This window comes from Ranitomeya variabilis, chromosome 2, assembly GCF_051348905.1.
Source record: "Ranitomeya variabilis isolate aRanVar5 chromosome 2, aRanVar5.hap1, whole genome shotgun sequence".
Taxonomy (NCBI): domain Eukaryota; kingdom Metazoa; phylum Chordata; class Amphibia; order Anura; family Dendrobatidae; genus Ranitomeya; species Ranitomeya variabilis.
Genome location: NC_135233.1, coordinates 578653384 through 578666832, shown reverse-complemented (window position 1 = coordinate 578666832; position 13449 = coordinate 578653384). Strand labels below are relative to the sequence as shown.

The window sequence follows — 13449 nt, the reverse complement described above, 5'->3', positions numbered from 1 at the left end:
CTTATACAGAAGTATCCGCACAGACCCTCCTGCTTATACCAGCCTGCTTATACAGAAGTATCCGCACAGACCCTCCTCCTTATACCAGAAGTATCCGCACAGACCCCTCCTGTTTATTCCAGAAGTATCCGCCCAGACCCTCCTGCTTATTCCAGAAGCATCCGCACAGACCCTCCTGCTTATTCCAGAAGCATCCGCACAGACCCTCCTGCTTATTCCAGAAGCATCCGCACAGACCCTCCTGCTTATTCCAGAAGCATCCGCACAGACCCTCCTGCTTATTCCAGAAGCATCCGCACAGACCCTCCTGCTTATTCCAGAAGCATCCGCACAGACCCTCCTGCTTATTCCAGAAGCATCCGCACAGACCCTCCTGCTTATTCCAGAAGCATCCGCACAGACCCTCCTGCTTATTCCAGAAGCATCCGCACAGACCCTCCTGCTTATTCCAGAAGCATCCGCACAGACCCTCCTGCTTATTCCAGAAGCATCCGCACAGACCCTCCTGCTTATTCCAGAAGCATCCGCACAGACCCTCCTGCTTATACCAGAAGCATCCGCACAGACCCTCCTGCTTATTCCAGAAGTATCCGCACAGACCCTCCTGCTTATACCAGAAGTATCCGCACAGACCCTCCTGCTTATTCCAGAAGTATCCGCACAGACCCTCCTGCTTATACAGAAGTATCCGCACAGACCCTCCTGCTTATACAGAAGTATCCGCACAGACCCTCCTGCTTATACAGAAGTATCCGCACAGACCCTCCTGCTTATACAGAAGTATCCGCACAGACCCTCCTGCTTATACAGAAGTATCCGCAGAGACCCTCCTGCTTATACAGAAGTATCCGCACAGACCCTCCTGCTTATACCAGAAGTATCCGCACAGACCCTCCTGCTTATTCCAGAAGCATCCGCACAGACCCTCCTGGAATAAGCAGGAGGGTCTGTGCGGATGCTTCTGGAATAAGCAGGAGGGTCTGTGCAGATGCTTCTGGAATAAGCAGGAGGGTCTGTGCGGATGCTTCTGGAATAAGCAGGAGGGTCTGTGCGGATACTTCTGGTATAAGCAGGAGGGTCTGTGCGGATACTTCTGTATAAGCAGGAGGGTCTGTGCGGATACTTCTGGAATAAGCAGGAGGGTCTGTGCGGATGCTTCTGTAATAAGCAGAAGTATCCGCACAGACCCTCCTGCTTATACCAGAAGTATCCGCATAGACCGCTGCTGCTTATACCAGAAGTATCCGCACAGACCCTCCTGCTTATTCCAGAAGTATCCGCACAGACCCTCCTGCTTATACCAGAAGTATCCGCACAGACTCCTCCTGCTTATACCAGAAGTATCCGCACAGACCCTCCTGCTTATACCAGAAGTATCCGCACAGACCCTCCTGCTTATACCAGAAGTATCCGCACAGACCCTCCTGCTTATACCAGAAGTATCCGCACAGACCCTCCTGCTTATTCCAGAAGTATCCGTACAGACCCTCCTGCTTATACCATAAGTATCCGCACAGACTCCTCCTGCTTATACCAGAAGTATCCGCACAGACCCCTCCTGCTTATACAGAAGTATCCGCACAGACTGCTGCTTATACCAGAAGTATCCGCACAGACCCTCCTGCTCATACCAGAAGTATCTGCACAGACCCTCCTGCTTATACAGAAGTATCCGCACAGACCGCTGCTGCTTATACCAGAAGTATCCGCACAGACCCTCCTGCTTATACCAGAAGTATCCGCACAGACCCCTCCTGCTTATACCAGAAGTATCCGCACAGACCCCTCCTGCTTATACCAGAAGTATCCGCACAGACTCCTCCTGCTTAAACCAGAAGTATCCGCACAGACCCCTCCTGCTTATACAGAAGTATCCGCACAGACTCCTCCTGCTTATACCAGAAGTATCCGCACAGACCCCTCCTGCTTATACAGAAGTATCCGCACAGACTGCTGCTTATACCAGAAGTATCCGCACAGACCCTCCTGCTCATACCAGAAGTATCTGCACAGACCCTCCTGCTTATACAGAAGTATCCGCACAGACTGCTGCTCATACCAGAAGTATCCGCACAGACCCTCCTGCTCATACCAGAAGTATCTGCACAGACCCTCCTGCTTATACAGAAGTATCCGCACAGACCGCTGCTGCTTATACCAGAAGTATCCGCACAGACCCTCCTGCTCATACCAGAAGTATCTGCACAGACCCTCCTGCTTATACAGAAGTATCCGCACAGACCGCTGCTGCTTATACCAGAAGTATCCGCACAGACCCTCCTGCTCATACCAGAAGTATCTGCACAGACCCTCCTGCTTATACCAGAAGTATCCGCACAGACCGCTGCTGCTTATACCAGAAGTATCCGCACAGACCCTCCTGCTTATACCAGAAGTATCCGCACAGACCCCTCCTGCTTATACCAGAAGTATCCGCACAGACCCCTCCTGCTTATACCAGAAGTATCCGCACAGACCCCTCCTGCTTATACCAGAAGTATCCGCACAGACCCCTCCTGCTTATACCAGAAGTATCCGCACAGACCCCTCCTGCTTATACCAGAAGTATCCGCACAGACCCCTCCTGATTATACCAGAAGTGTCCGCACAGACCCTCCTGCTTATACAGAAGTATCCGCACAGACCGCTGCTGCTTATACCAGAAGTATCCGCACAGACCCCTCCTGATTATACCAGAAGTGTCCGCACAGACCCTCCTGCTTATACAAAAGTATCCGCACAGACCGCTGCTGCTTATACCAGAAGTATCCGCACAGACCCTCCTGCTTACACCAGAAGTATCCGCACAGACCCCTCCGGATAATGAATGACTCAGATGATTGGGGGGGACATATGCCCTGTGCTTAGTAACAGGAGACGCCATCGGATGATGACGAGCACCGTACACTGCACACACACTGATCTGACGCAATGCCAGCACTGGTAATCCGGGCCGCTGATGTTACAGGTGGACACGTTACACGCCGGTGTTCACACCACTAATGACAGCTCTGTCCTTGAAACACACAAAGGGCAATGTATTCTGCGAAACAGAGTAATGTAACACCAGGTAATAGCAACGCAGGGTGATAGGGATCAATAGTTATACTATTAATACTGGAGGACTTGTGTAGGGTCAGATATGTTACTCATCTCATATCTATGTACCCATCCATGTGATTCTGCATCTGTCTGCCTTCATATCTATCTAGCTATCTAACATCGCTTTATCTCATATCTATCTCATATCTGCCTTTATATCCATTTATTAATGAATTCATCTATTCATCCACGTTTCCATTCCTGTATCAGTCTGTCCGTCCCGGTATCTATCCCTGTAGCTTTCTATCCATCCACCTGTATCCATCCTTGTATTAGGCTGTCCGTCCTTGCATCCGCCTTTCCCCCTGTATCCATCCAACCACCCCCCCTCTCTCCATCCCCGTATCCGTCCATCCCCGCATCCATCCATCCCCGTATCCGTCCATCCCCGCATCCATCCATCCCACTGTATCTATCCCTCTATCCGTCTGTCCATCCCACAGTATCCATCTGTCCATCCCACTGTATCCATCCGTCCCCGTATCTGTCCCGGCATCCATCCATCCCCATCCCACTGTATTCATCCGTACATGCCCGTATCCGTCCGTTCATCCCGTTATCCATCCCTCTATCCATCTGTCCATCCCACTGTATCCATCCCTGTATCCATCCATCCACGCATCCATCCATCCCACTGTATAAAATAATAATAATCTTTATTTATATAGCGCCAACATATTCCGCAAAGCTTTGCAGTTCAACAGTTTCAAAAATAACAGTCATAAGTAACAACTTTAACAATACAATAATTAATGCAAAATAAGACAACCCTGCTCGTGAGAGCTTACAATCTACAGTGAGGTGGGGGAGATGTATCCATCCCTCTATCCGTCTGTCCATCCCACTGTATCCATCCCTGTATCCATCTGTCCGTCCCCCTTTATCCATCCGTCCCTGTATCTATCCCGGTATCCATCCATCTGTCCCACTGTATCCATCAGTCCATCACACTGTATCCATTCGTCCGTCTCTGTATCCACCCGTACATCACCTTATCCGTCCGTTTGTCCCCGTATCTGTCCGTCCCCATCCGTTCATCCCCGTATCCATCCGTCAGTCTCTGTATCCATTCATCTCTGTACCCATTCATCCATCCATCCATATCTGTAGCCATCCATCCATCTCTGCACCCTTCCATCCATCTCTGCACCCTTCCATCCATCTCTGCACCCTTCCATCCATCTCTGCACCCTTCCATCCATCTCTGCACCCTTCCATCCATCTCTGCACCCTTCCATCCATCTCTGCACCCTTCCATCCATCTCTGCACCCTTCCATCCATCTCTGCACCCTTCCATCCATCTCTGCACCCTTCCATCCATCTCTACACCCTTCCATCCATCTCTGCACCCTTCCATCCATCTCTTTGTAGATTGTAAGCTTGCGAGCAGGGACCTCACTCCTAATGTCACTGTTTAAATTGTCTTAACTTGTATTGAATTTATTGTCTGTACATGTCCCCGCTTAATTGTAAAGTGCTGCGGAATATGTTGGCGCTAAATAAATAAAAAATATTATTATTATCTCTGCACCCTTCCATCCATCTCTGCATCCTTCCATCCATCCATCCATCTCTGCATCCTTCCATCCATCTCTGCATCCTTCCATCCATCCATCCATCTCTGCATCCTTCCATCCATCCATCCATCTCTGCATCCTTCCATCCATCTCTGCATCCTTCCTTCCATCTCTGCATCCTTCCTTCCATCTCTGCATCCTTCCTTCCATCTCTGCATCCTTCCTTCCATCTCTGCATCCTTCCTTCCATCTCTGCATCCTTCCTTCCATCTCTGCATCCTTCCTTCCATCTCTGCATCCTTCCTTCCATCTCTGCATCCTTCCTTCCATCTCTGCATCCTTCCTTCCATCTCTGCATCCTTCCTTCCATCTCTGCATCCAGCCTTCCATCTCTGCATCCAGCCTTCCATCTCTGCATCCAGCCTTCCATCTCTGCATCCAGCCTTCCATCTCTGCATCCAGCCTTCCATCTCTGCATCCATCCTTCCATCTCTGCATCCATCCTTCCATCTCTGCATCCATCCTTCCATCTCTGCATGCATCCTTCCAACTCTGCATCCTTCCAACTCTGCATCCTTCCAACTCTGCATCCTTCCAACTCTGCATCCTTCCAACTCTGCATCCTTCCAACTCTGCATCCTTCCAACTCTGCATCCTTCCAACTCTGCATCCTTCCAACTCTGCATCCTTCCAACTCTGCATCCTTCCAACTCTGCATCCTTCCATCTCTGCATCCTTCCATCTCTGCATCCTTCCATCTCTGCATCCTTCCATCCATCTCTGTATCCATCTCTACATTACATTTACATACAGGAAAGAGAGGCCATATCTCTGCACCGGAGAGGAGCAGGAACAAAAGAAAAACCTCGCTGGATTCAGTAGAACAGTGATAGTTACACCAGATAAAAAAAATACAGTTTTGCAATTATGGTACGTTTTAAAAATCATTTAACTAGATGAATAGTATTTTGGTCATTGGTGGGGTTATCAGCAGTGTGATTACTCTGTATGGTTATCAGGGGACTGTTCATAGGAAAGATGTATCTGTATCACAGCGATGTCTATAGAGATCGCACATGTTCCATCTTTGCTACATTTTCCATGAGATATAATAATGTCGGCTGCGCACAATGTTCACGTTGTTTACAAAGTTGCTGGAATAATGGAACAATTGGCGCACTTGAGTCGGTCTCCACACCAAGGAACGCGCAGCGCATTGTTATCCCGACGCCGTTATCTTGTTGCTAGGTTACTGTTGCCATGATGCACGACGTCTTCGGCTTTTTACTAGAAACAGAATGATTGCTAACCGGAGGAATAATCAGGCGATTATCTCAGTATGAAGTTCAAGCAGCTTTTAGAATGACACAGGCGGTACAGAAAAAGAAACCTCTTTACCGTTATGACTCCCTTCCCCGCTGGCTTCCCATTTCCTAAAACCAAGGGTCGTGTTACCTTCTTGCTGGAAACAATCTGAAATATCAAACAAAAGTTGCAGAGCAATTATTATTTGCTGGATTTAGACCTGTGACGAGTATCTAACGATCTCAGGCATAATTGTCATCCGTGGCTTTCGCTGCCTCCGTACCGCACATAATAACCCTGACTAATGGCGCTCGCTGGTAAATGTGTCCTACTGGATGTTGAAGGAACCGATACAACGGGAGGTGACACATTGTATTATTTAGAAATTGGTTAATGTGAAGCTCCCGCTTTAATCATTTATATTAGGGAATTGCACAACTAGTATTTACGGCAGCTTAATGTGCCAAAAGGAGGAAAGTCGAGGGATATTCTCATGTATCGGATTATGATTTTGCAAATCCAACAAATATTTAAAGGGGACTTTTCACTGGATTTTTAAAATTTAGCTCCAACTGGCACTAATCCAGTGATTCTGGAAGAGTTTTCCTTTTTGTTCTGCGACCATCCGTTCCAAAGTTATGCCCCTTAGTAATAATGGTGCAAATTTTCTCTTAAGCCCACTGGGCGTGTACTACAGAACTCCTCTGTGGGCGTCTTGCTTTTTGCTAGCCAATCAAAACATGGCCACGCCCACAGAGAAGTTCCGCGAGACACACCCAATAGGCAGAAGGGAAAATTTGTACCATTATTACCAGGGGGTTTAACTTTGGAAAGGAGGGGCATAGAAGAAAAAGGAAAGCTTCCAGAATCAGTGAAACAGCAACAATTAGAGGATAAGAGCAGAAATAAGTAATACATTTTAATGTTAGGGGTAACTCCCTGAATTTGCATACAAAATAAGGCAGATTCAGGCGAATGACACTTAGCTGCGGTGCCCCATACAGTCCACAAATATCAGCATCACTGTTTCCACCTGGTAGGATTTAATTCAAACTATTTTCTATGGCTTAGAGTGGCACATCTAATGTGTTTTTGCTGCATTTTTCTCCATAGTTTATCAGTAGTAAAATCCAAAGATTAACATGAATATCTGCTTTGCTTTTTATTGCTGGTTTGGTGCAGATTTCACACCTTTCCATTGCAAATTATTAAACCAGCGCTAAATCCGTGCAAAGAACTGAGAATTTTAAAGCCCGCATTGCAGATCATTTTATGAGCAGAGGAGATTTGTTGAAATCTCATATATAATGCTGTGGGTTTCTGGTTCAGAAAAAAAAACAAAAGCACACACACAATCAGCAATACAAAATATACCTGCTAACTGGTGCAGGACACAAGCCACTGATTAAAACTGCATTAATCTATATTACTCCGATAGTTAAAAAAATATATACATATTTATAGCACAAGAATAAAATAACAGATAGGGGAACCAGACAACAGGATGCTACCCCCAGATGAAACTAATAGGCGAAACATGCGTTTTGCTTATGAGCTTCATCTGGGAGTGGCAAATTTAATTCCAGGTAGCCTCCTGTTTTCTGTACCCCTGTTATTCTACCAGTCTTATCCCTCGTATGCAATGCATGAACTTCTCTTAAAATGTGGATGCTGTACAAAACAGTAGTTTTCATTAAACTGCAATCTATACACATTAGTGGCCACTCACCGATCCGAGTGTGCACACGTACTCCCCGAGGAAGTCATGCTCATAGAGCTGGGCGCTCGACTTGTCCTGGTCAAAAATGGCAAACTTTAACTTCTGCACTTCTTCAAAGTGGTAGTTGATTGTAAACTTCTTTGCAAACACGGGGTTCAGATTGTTAACGTTAGTCTCCGTCCTGTCAATCTAGAAGAGATTAGCCACATAATCATTTATCCTATAAAGATGTTACTATAAATTAATTTGTTCTTCAGGAACGTCATTCTCCATAGAAGTGGCTTATTTCCAAAGGATCATGCAGTTTGAAATCCAACATGACCAATCCTTCTGCTTTTCCCAATATTTACTGCAGAGACATTATAGTCCCTCCGAAATCAACAAGTTTGGTTAACATTCACTAAGGAACATAATCATTTTAAAAGGGTATTTACAGCTCATACTTCTATGTGTACAGTAGATGAGCGTCTGAGACATGGGACCGGCATCTATTTTTTTTAAACCTTTGCACCTTTATTTTTCATATCACAATGGGTATTAACAGGTAAAGTAAAAAAGTAGGAATCTTGCAATTTGCACACTAACCTCTGTGGCTATTTTAGATTCCAACTTCCTGTTTCAGGAAACAACACATGCAGCTTATCAACAATGAACAAACTGTGACCCTATCTTTCATTTTAAAAAGGTAAATCTTGCAATTTTGACACCAGTCACTGGGGATTTTTTTTTGAAGAGTATAACTTTCCTACATGGGCAGGGAATCTGAATTGCTACTGACTGCAAATGGGGCACTTTGAAAATTGTCCCGTGACTCTTCAATTAGGAATGATCTAGCGCAGTTAAATACTTTAAACAGGAACCTGTCACCAAGTCAAAAGTGGCCAGTTTTTGCTCTTATTTTATCCCTGCTGTTCCCCTGAGTATGCCATATTTTATTTTCTATAAATCCGTGGCACGGTTAATGAGATATGAGCATTTTTATTAAGTGCTATTTTTTTAGCCTTACAGGATCCTCTGGGGCGTGTCTTTAGGCTGCTTTCCTTAGCCACACCCTTTCTAAAGACCATAAAAAATAGCACCAAACAAAAAGGCCCATATCTCAGGAACCGTATGGCGGGTTTGAAAAATAGAAAAAGCAGAATACTTAGAGGAAGAGGTAGAATAAAATAAGAAGAAATACTGGACACTTTTGACTTGGTGACAGGTCCACCTTTAAGAGCGATTTTCTGGTATATTATCAGTCGATTGATAAGAGTGGTGTTACTTCTAGAAAAAAAAAAAACATTTTTTTTCTTATCCCTGACAATATCTGGAAGAGGTAATAAAATTAGTACTGGGGTCACACCAACCTTCTCTTCTTCCAGTACAGTCAGTATTATTCCGCTGAGATAATAATAATGGCCATCTCTTTGGCACACATTTTCCTTGCAGATGCAAATCTTAGCAATGGAAAAATGTGACAATGTCTTGTACAAGGCTCATTTAGTCACATTTTGATCCAGAGAAGAGACCCGCCATGGGGCCCCGACCGATATTACTGTAATATCTGTGCAGCTGTGAACCGTCTGCCCTTTCTATTGACGGAGATAACAATGCACATGGATTTCATGACTCGGCTTATGGATCACTGGAGAGCGGTAATGATCGCTGTGACAATTAGGAGGGATTGTGCTAGGGATGTGGAGGATGCACTGACAAAGGGCTCCAATGTTTGGGGTAAAAACAGAAAACTATAAGTGTCATTATCTTCTGAGACAATTAACCCCATCAGAGCTGCACACTACGTTTCATAGGCATGAAAGTTTAATGGGAACCAGAAAATGACTTATTTGTTTAAATCAGGCTTTTCTGAACAATAATAAAAAAAAAATTGGCAATGTTACCCTCTCCCCCATATATAACAATCGTTATTAAAAATAAAATTAGAAATTTTTAAGATGTCACACCGGCCCCCAAGGCTTTTTTAGATTGTAACTTTGCTGTTTCAGGAAACAACACATGTATATTAGCAGCAAGAACAAACATTGACCCTGTCTTTTGTATTGAAGCATCTAATGAGCGTGTGCAAAAGTGAAGGAAGGTGGAGCAAGATCAGATGTGACTGTGTAGAGGAGTTACCTAATGAACCTGCTGAAAACTGTTGATGTATTTACAGAAATTAGTTTAAATAAGTCCTAAGGGCCAGTGTGAAAATTGCAAGATGAATTTCGTTTTTTTAAATAACAATCGTTAAAAAGTATAAGAGTTAAGAAATCTAGCATACAAGCCATATGCAAATCAGGGTGGAAGTGCATTAGGGGCGTGTTACTGAATAACTTTAACTGTTCTGACACGCCCCCAGTGCACTTCCACTTTGATTTGCATATGGCTTCTACACTAGATTTCTCATGAATATGATCATTCTGTCCCTGCATATTAAATCATGTTATTGGCAGCACATGACGATACACTGCTAAATGAGTATTCTGCTCGTTCGTCGGCATGTTTTTTTGGGCTGCCGTCTAAAAGGATAAAAGACCATGAGCACGCAATGTGAAGGGCTGCGGTCATTAAGGACTTACAAAAATAACACTACAGTTAGTTAACATCACAGTAATTAAAATAACAAAGTCCTGCGGCATTAAAGATCTGGAGTGACACGGCAGCAGTCAGCCTGTACTATCCCGCTTGCTCGGGAGCTGCTTCCTCCCTTCCTGCCATTTCCAAACTTCTTGACATTCCTGAGCGGAGGCCAAAGTCCGCACTAAATCTGATGATACAGAAACGAGTACACACAGACATGTTCTCTTTTTGGGTATTTTTTTTAGGATTTTTTTTTCTCGTTCATACAAGAGGGTCATGCCAATGTGGGCTGTCGGTGTCACCTTGACCAATGCTGCTCAAATCGGATTTTTTTTCTTTACACAAAGTTTCCATGTGAAAAAGAAAAAATGGTAGAGTGCAACCTTCTCTTCCGTTTTTTCAGATGAGAGTCATCCATTAAAGTCTGCAGGTGCGCAAAAAAAACAAACAGATCGCCCATATTGCATCCGATTTTTTAAGGATTCTTACTTTATTTTTACATATTTTTAATATGGCGTCCGTCCCTTTTAGCTGTAACTGCTTCTGGCATCTGTGGGACTTTTACCTCTTCATCCGGAAGAGCATTTGTGAGGTTAGACACTGATATTGAGGGAGGTCAGGCTCACAATCTCAATTTTGGGGTATCCCAAAAGTGTCCTTTGGGGTGGAGGTCCAGGCTCTGTGGGGTCGGTGATGTTCTTCCCACCAGACTCTCCCAACCATGTCTGTATGGATCTTTTGCGCTGGGCACAGTCATTGGCAAAATAAAAGGGTCTTCCCCAATCCGTTCCCACAAAGTTGGAAGCGACAATTGTCCAAAATGTCTTGTGCTGAAGTTTTACGATTTCTTTTCACTGAAACTAAGGGTCTGAGACCGACCCCTTAAAAACACCCTCCTGCACCAAACTGTAGAGTAGGCACAATGCCTCTTTTGAAGTCCACACTGTCCGCACCTACTCTCCCTCCAACCTCCAAGTGGCCGTCATATACAGACCTCCGGGCCCTGCCACTGCCTTTATTGACCAATTCTCCACCTGGCTTCTTCACTTTCTCTCTGCTGACATTCCCACCATCATCATGGGTGACTTCAACATCCCCACTGATACCCCTCTGTCAACAGTCTCCAAACTTCTGTCCCTTACTTCATCTTTTGGACTTACTCAGTGGTCCTCCGCAGCCACCCACACAGACGGACATACCCTAGACCTGGTCTTCACCAGTCTCTGCTCTCTATCTAACTTCACCACCTCCCCTCTCCCTCTATCCGACCACCATCTGCTCACTTTCTCATCCCTGTCCTCCTCACCGGTCACTCATGTCCAGCAACATGCGCACCCCCGCAGAAACCTCGCACACCTAGACAACCATACGCTCTCTGGCTTTATTCTACCACTGGCATCCATATCCTCACTCCACGATACAGACAGTGCCACTGCTTTCTACAATGCCACTCTCGCATCAGCTATTGACATGGTCGCCCCTCTCGTTCATGGCAGAGTGCGACGTATCTCCTGTCTCCTCCATATATCTCTGAACTAATCTCCCGATATCTTCCCTCACGTAATCTCCGGTCCTCCCAAGACTTCCTTCTCTCCTCCACACTTATCCGCTCCTCACCCAACCGCCTCCAAGACTTCTCCAGAATATCCCCATCCTCTGGAATTCTTTGCCCCAACACGTCCGACTATCAACCACATTCGGATCCTTCAGACGGAACCTGAAAACCCACCTCTTCAGCTTACAGCTTTCACGGACCCTGCTGCCTCCTCACCACTAATGAAGCTACCGCCTCACCAACACCGGAGCTCCTACAACCCTCAACCTATTGTCTCCATCCCCACCATCCTGTAGAATGTAAGCCCGCAAGGGCAGGGTCGTCACCCCTCTGTATCAGTCTGTAATTGTTAGTTTGCTTACTGTAAGTGATATCTGTAATTTGTATGTAACCCCGTCTCATGTACAGCACCATGGAATCAATGGTGCTATATAAATAAATAATAATAATGCAATCAGGGGGTAACGTTCTCCTGGTGGTCAACCAAACCCAGACTCCTCCATCAGATACCAGTTACAGAAGTGTGATCCGTCATTGCACAGAACACGTTTGCTCCAGAGTCCAGTGATGGCGGCTTTACACCACTCAACCCGACGCTCAGCATTGTGCTTGGTAATGTAAGGCTGCATGCAGCTGCTCAGCTATGAAGCTCCTGGTGGGGGCACAGTGCTTGTGCTGATGTTACATAGTTACATAGTTATTAAGGTTGAAGGAAGACTGTAAGTCCATCTAGTTCAACCCATAGCCTAGCATGCCCTAACATGTTGATCCAGGGGAAGGCAAAAAAACCCCATGTGGCAAAGAGTAACTCCACCATGGGGAAAAAAATTCCTTCCCGACTCCACATACGGCAATCAGACTAGTTCCCTGGATCAACGCCTTATCAAGGAATCTAGTGTATATACCCTGTAACATTATACTTTTCCAGAAAGGTATCCAGTCCCCTCTTAAATTGAATTAATGAATCACTCATTACAACATCATACGGCAGAGAGTTCCATAGTCTCACTGCTCTTACAGTAAAGAATCCGCGTCTGTTATTATGCTTAAACCTTCTTTCCTCAAGACGTAGAGGATGCCCCCTTGTCCCTGTCTCAGGTCTATGATTAAAAAGATCATCAGAAAGGTCTTTGTACTGTCCCCTCATATATTTATACATTAAAATAAGATCACCCCTTAGTCTTCGTTTTTCCAAACTAAATAGCCCCAAGTGTAATAACCTATCTTGGTATTGCAGACCCCCCAGTCCTCTAATAACCTTGGTCGCTCTTCTCTGCACCCGCTCCAGTTCAGCTATGTCTTTCTTATACACCGGAGACCAGAACTGTGCACAGTATTCTAAGTGTGGTCGAACTAGTGACTTGTATAGAGGTAAAATTATGTTCTCCTCATGAGCATCTATGCCTCTTTTAATACATCCCATTATTTTATTTGCCTTTGTAGCAGCTGCCTGACACTGGCCACTGAATATGAGTTTGTCATCCACCCATACACCCAGGTCTTTTTCATTGACGGTTTTGCCCAGAGTTTTAGAATTAAGCACATAGTTATACATCTTATTACTTCTACCCAAGTGCATGACCTTACATTTATCCCCATTAAAGCTCATTTGCCATTTATCAGCCCAAGCTTCTAGTTTACATAAATCATCCTGTAATATAAAATTGTCCTCCCCTGTATTGATTAC

General features: G+C 45.1%; 1 protein-coding gene across 6 annotated transcripts in view; it reads right to left on the bottom strand.

Annotated features, from left to right (window-relative positions):
- Nucleotides 1-13449, bottom strand: part of CPNE2 (copine 2) — an 85924-nt gene that overhangs the window by 37800 nt on the left and 34675 nt on the right. For all 6 annotated transcript variants that reach the window (XM_077288344.1, XM_077288343.1, XM_077288342.1 and 3 more), the window contains 2 exons: nucleotides 7655-7834; nucleotides 6019-6093 (listed from right to left, as the gene is read on the bottom strand). In XM_077288344.1, coding sequence (XP_077144459.1) covers nucleotides 6019-6093; nucleotides 7655-7834 — 255 coding nt within the window. The remainder of the gene's footprint in view (nucleotides 1-6018; nucleotides 6094-7654; nucleotides 7835-13449) is intronic.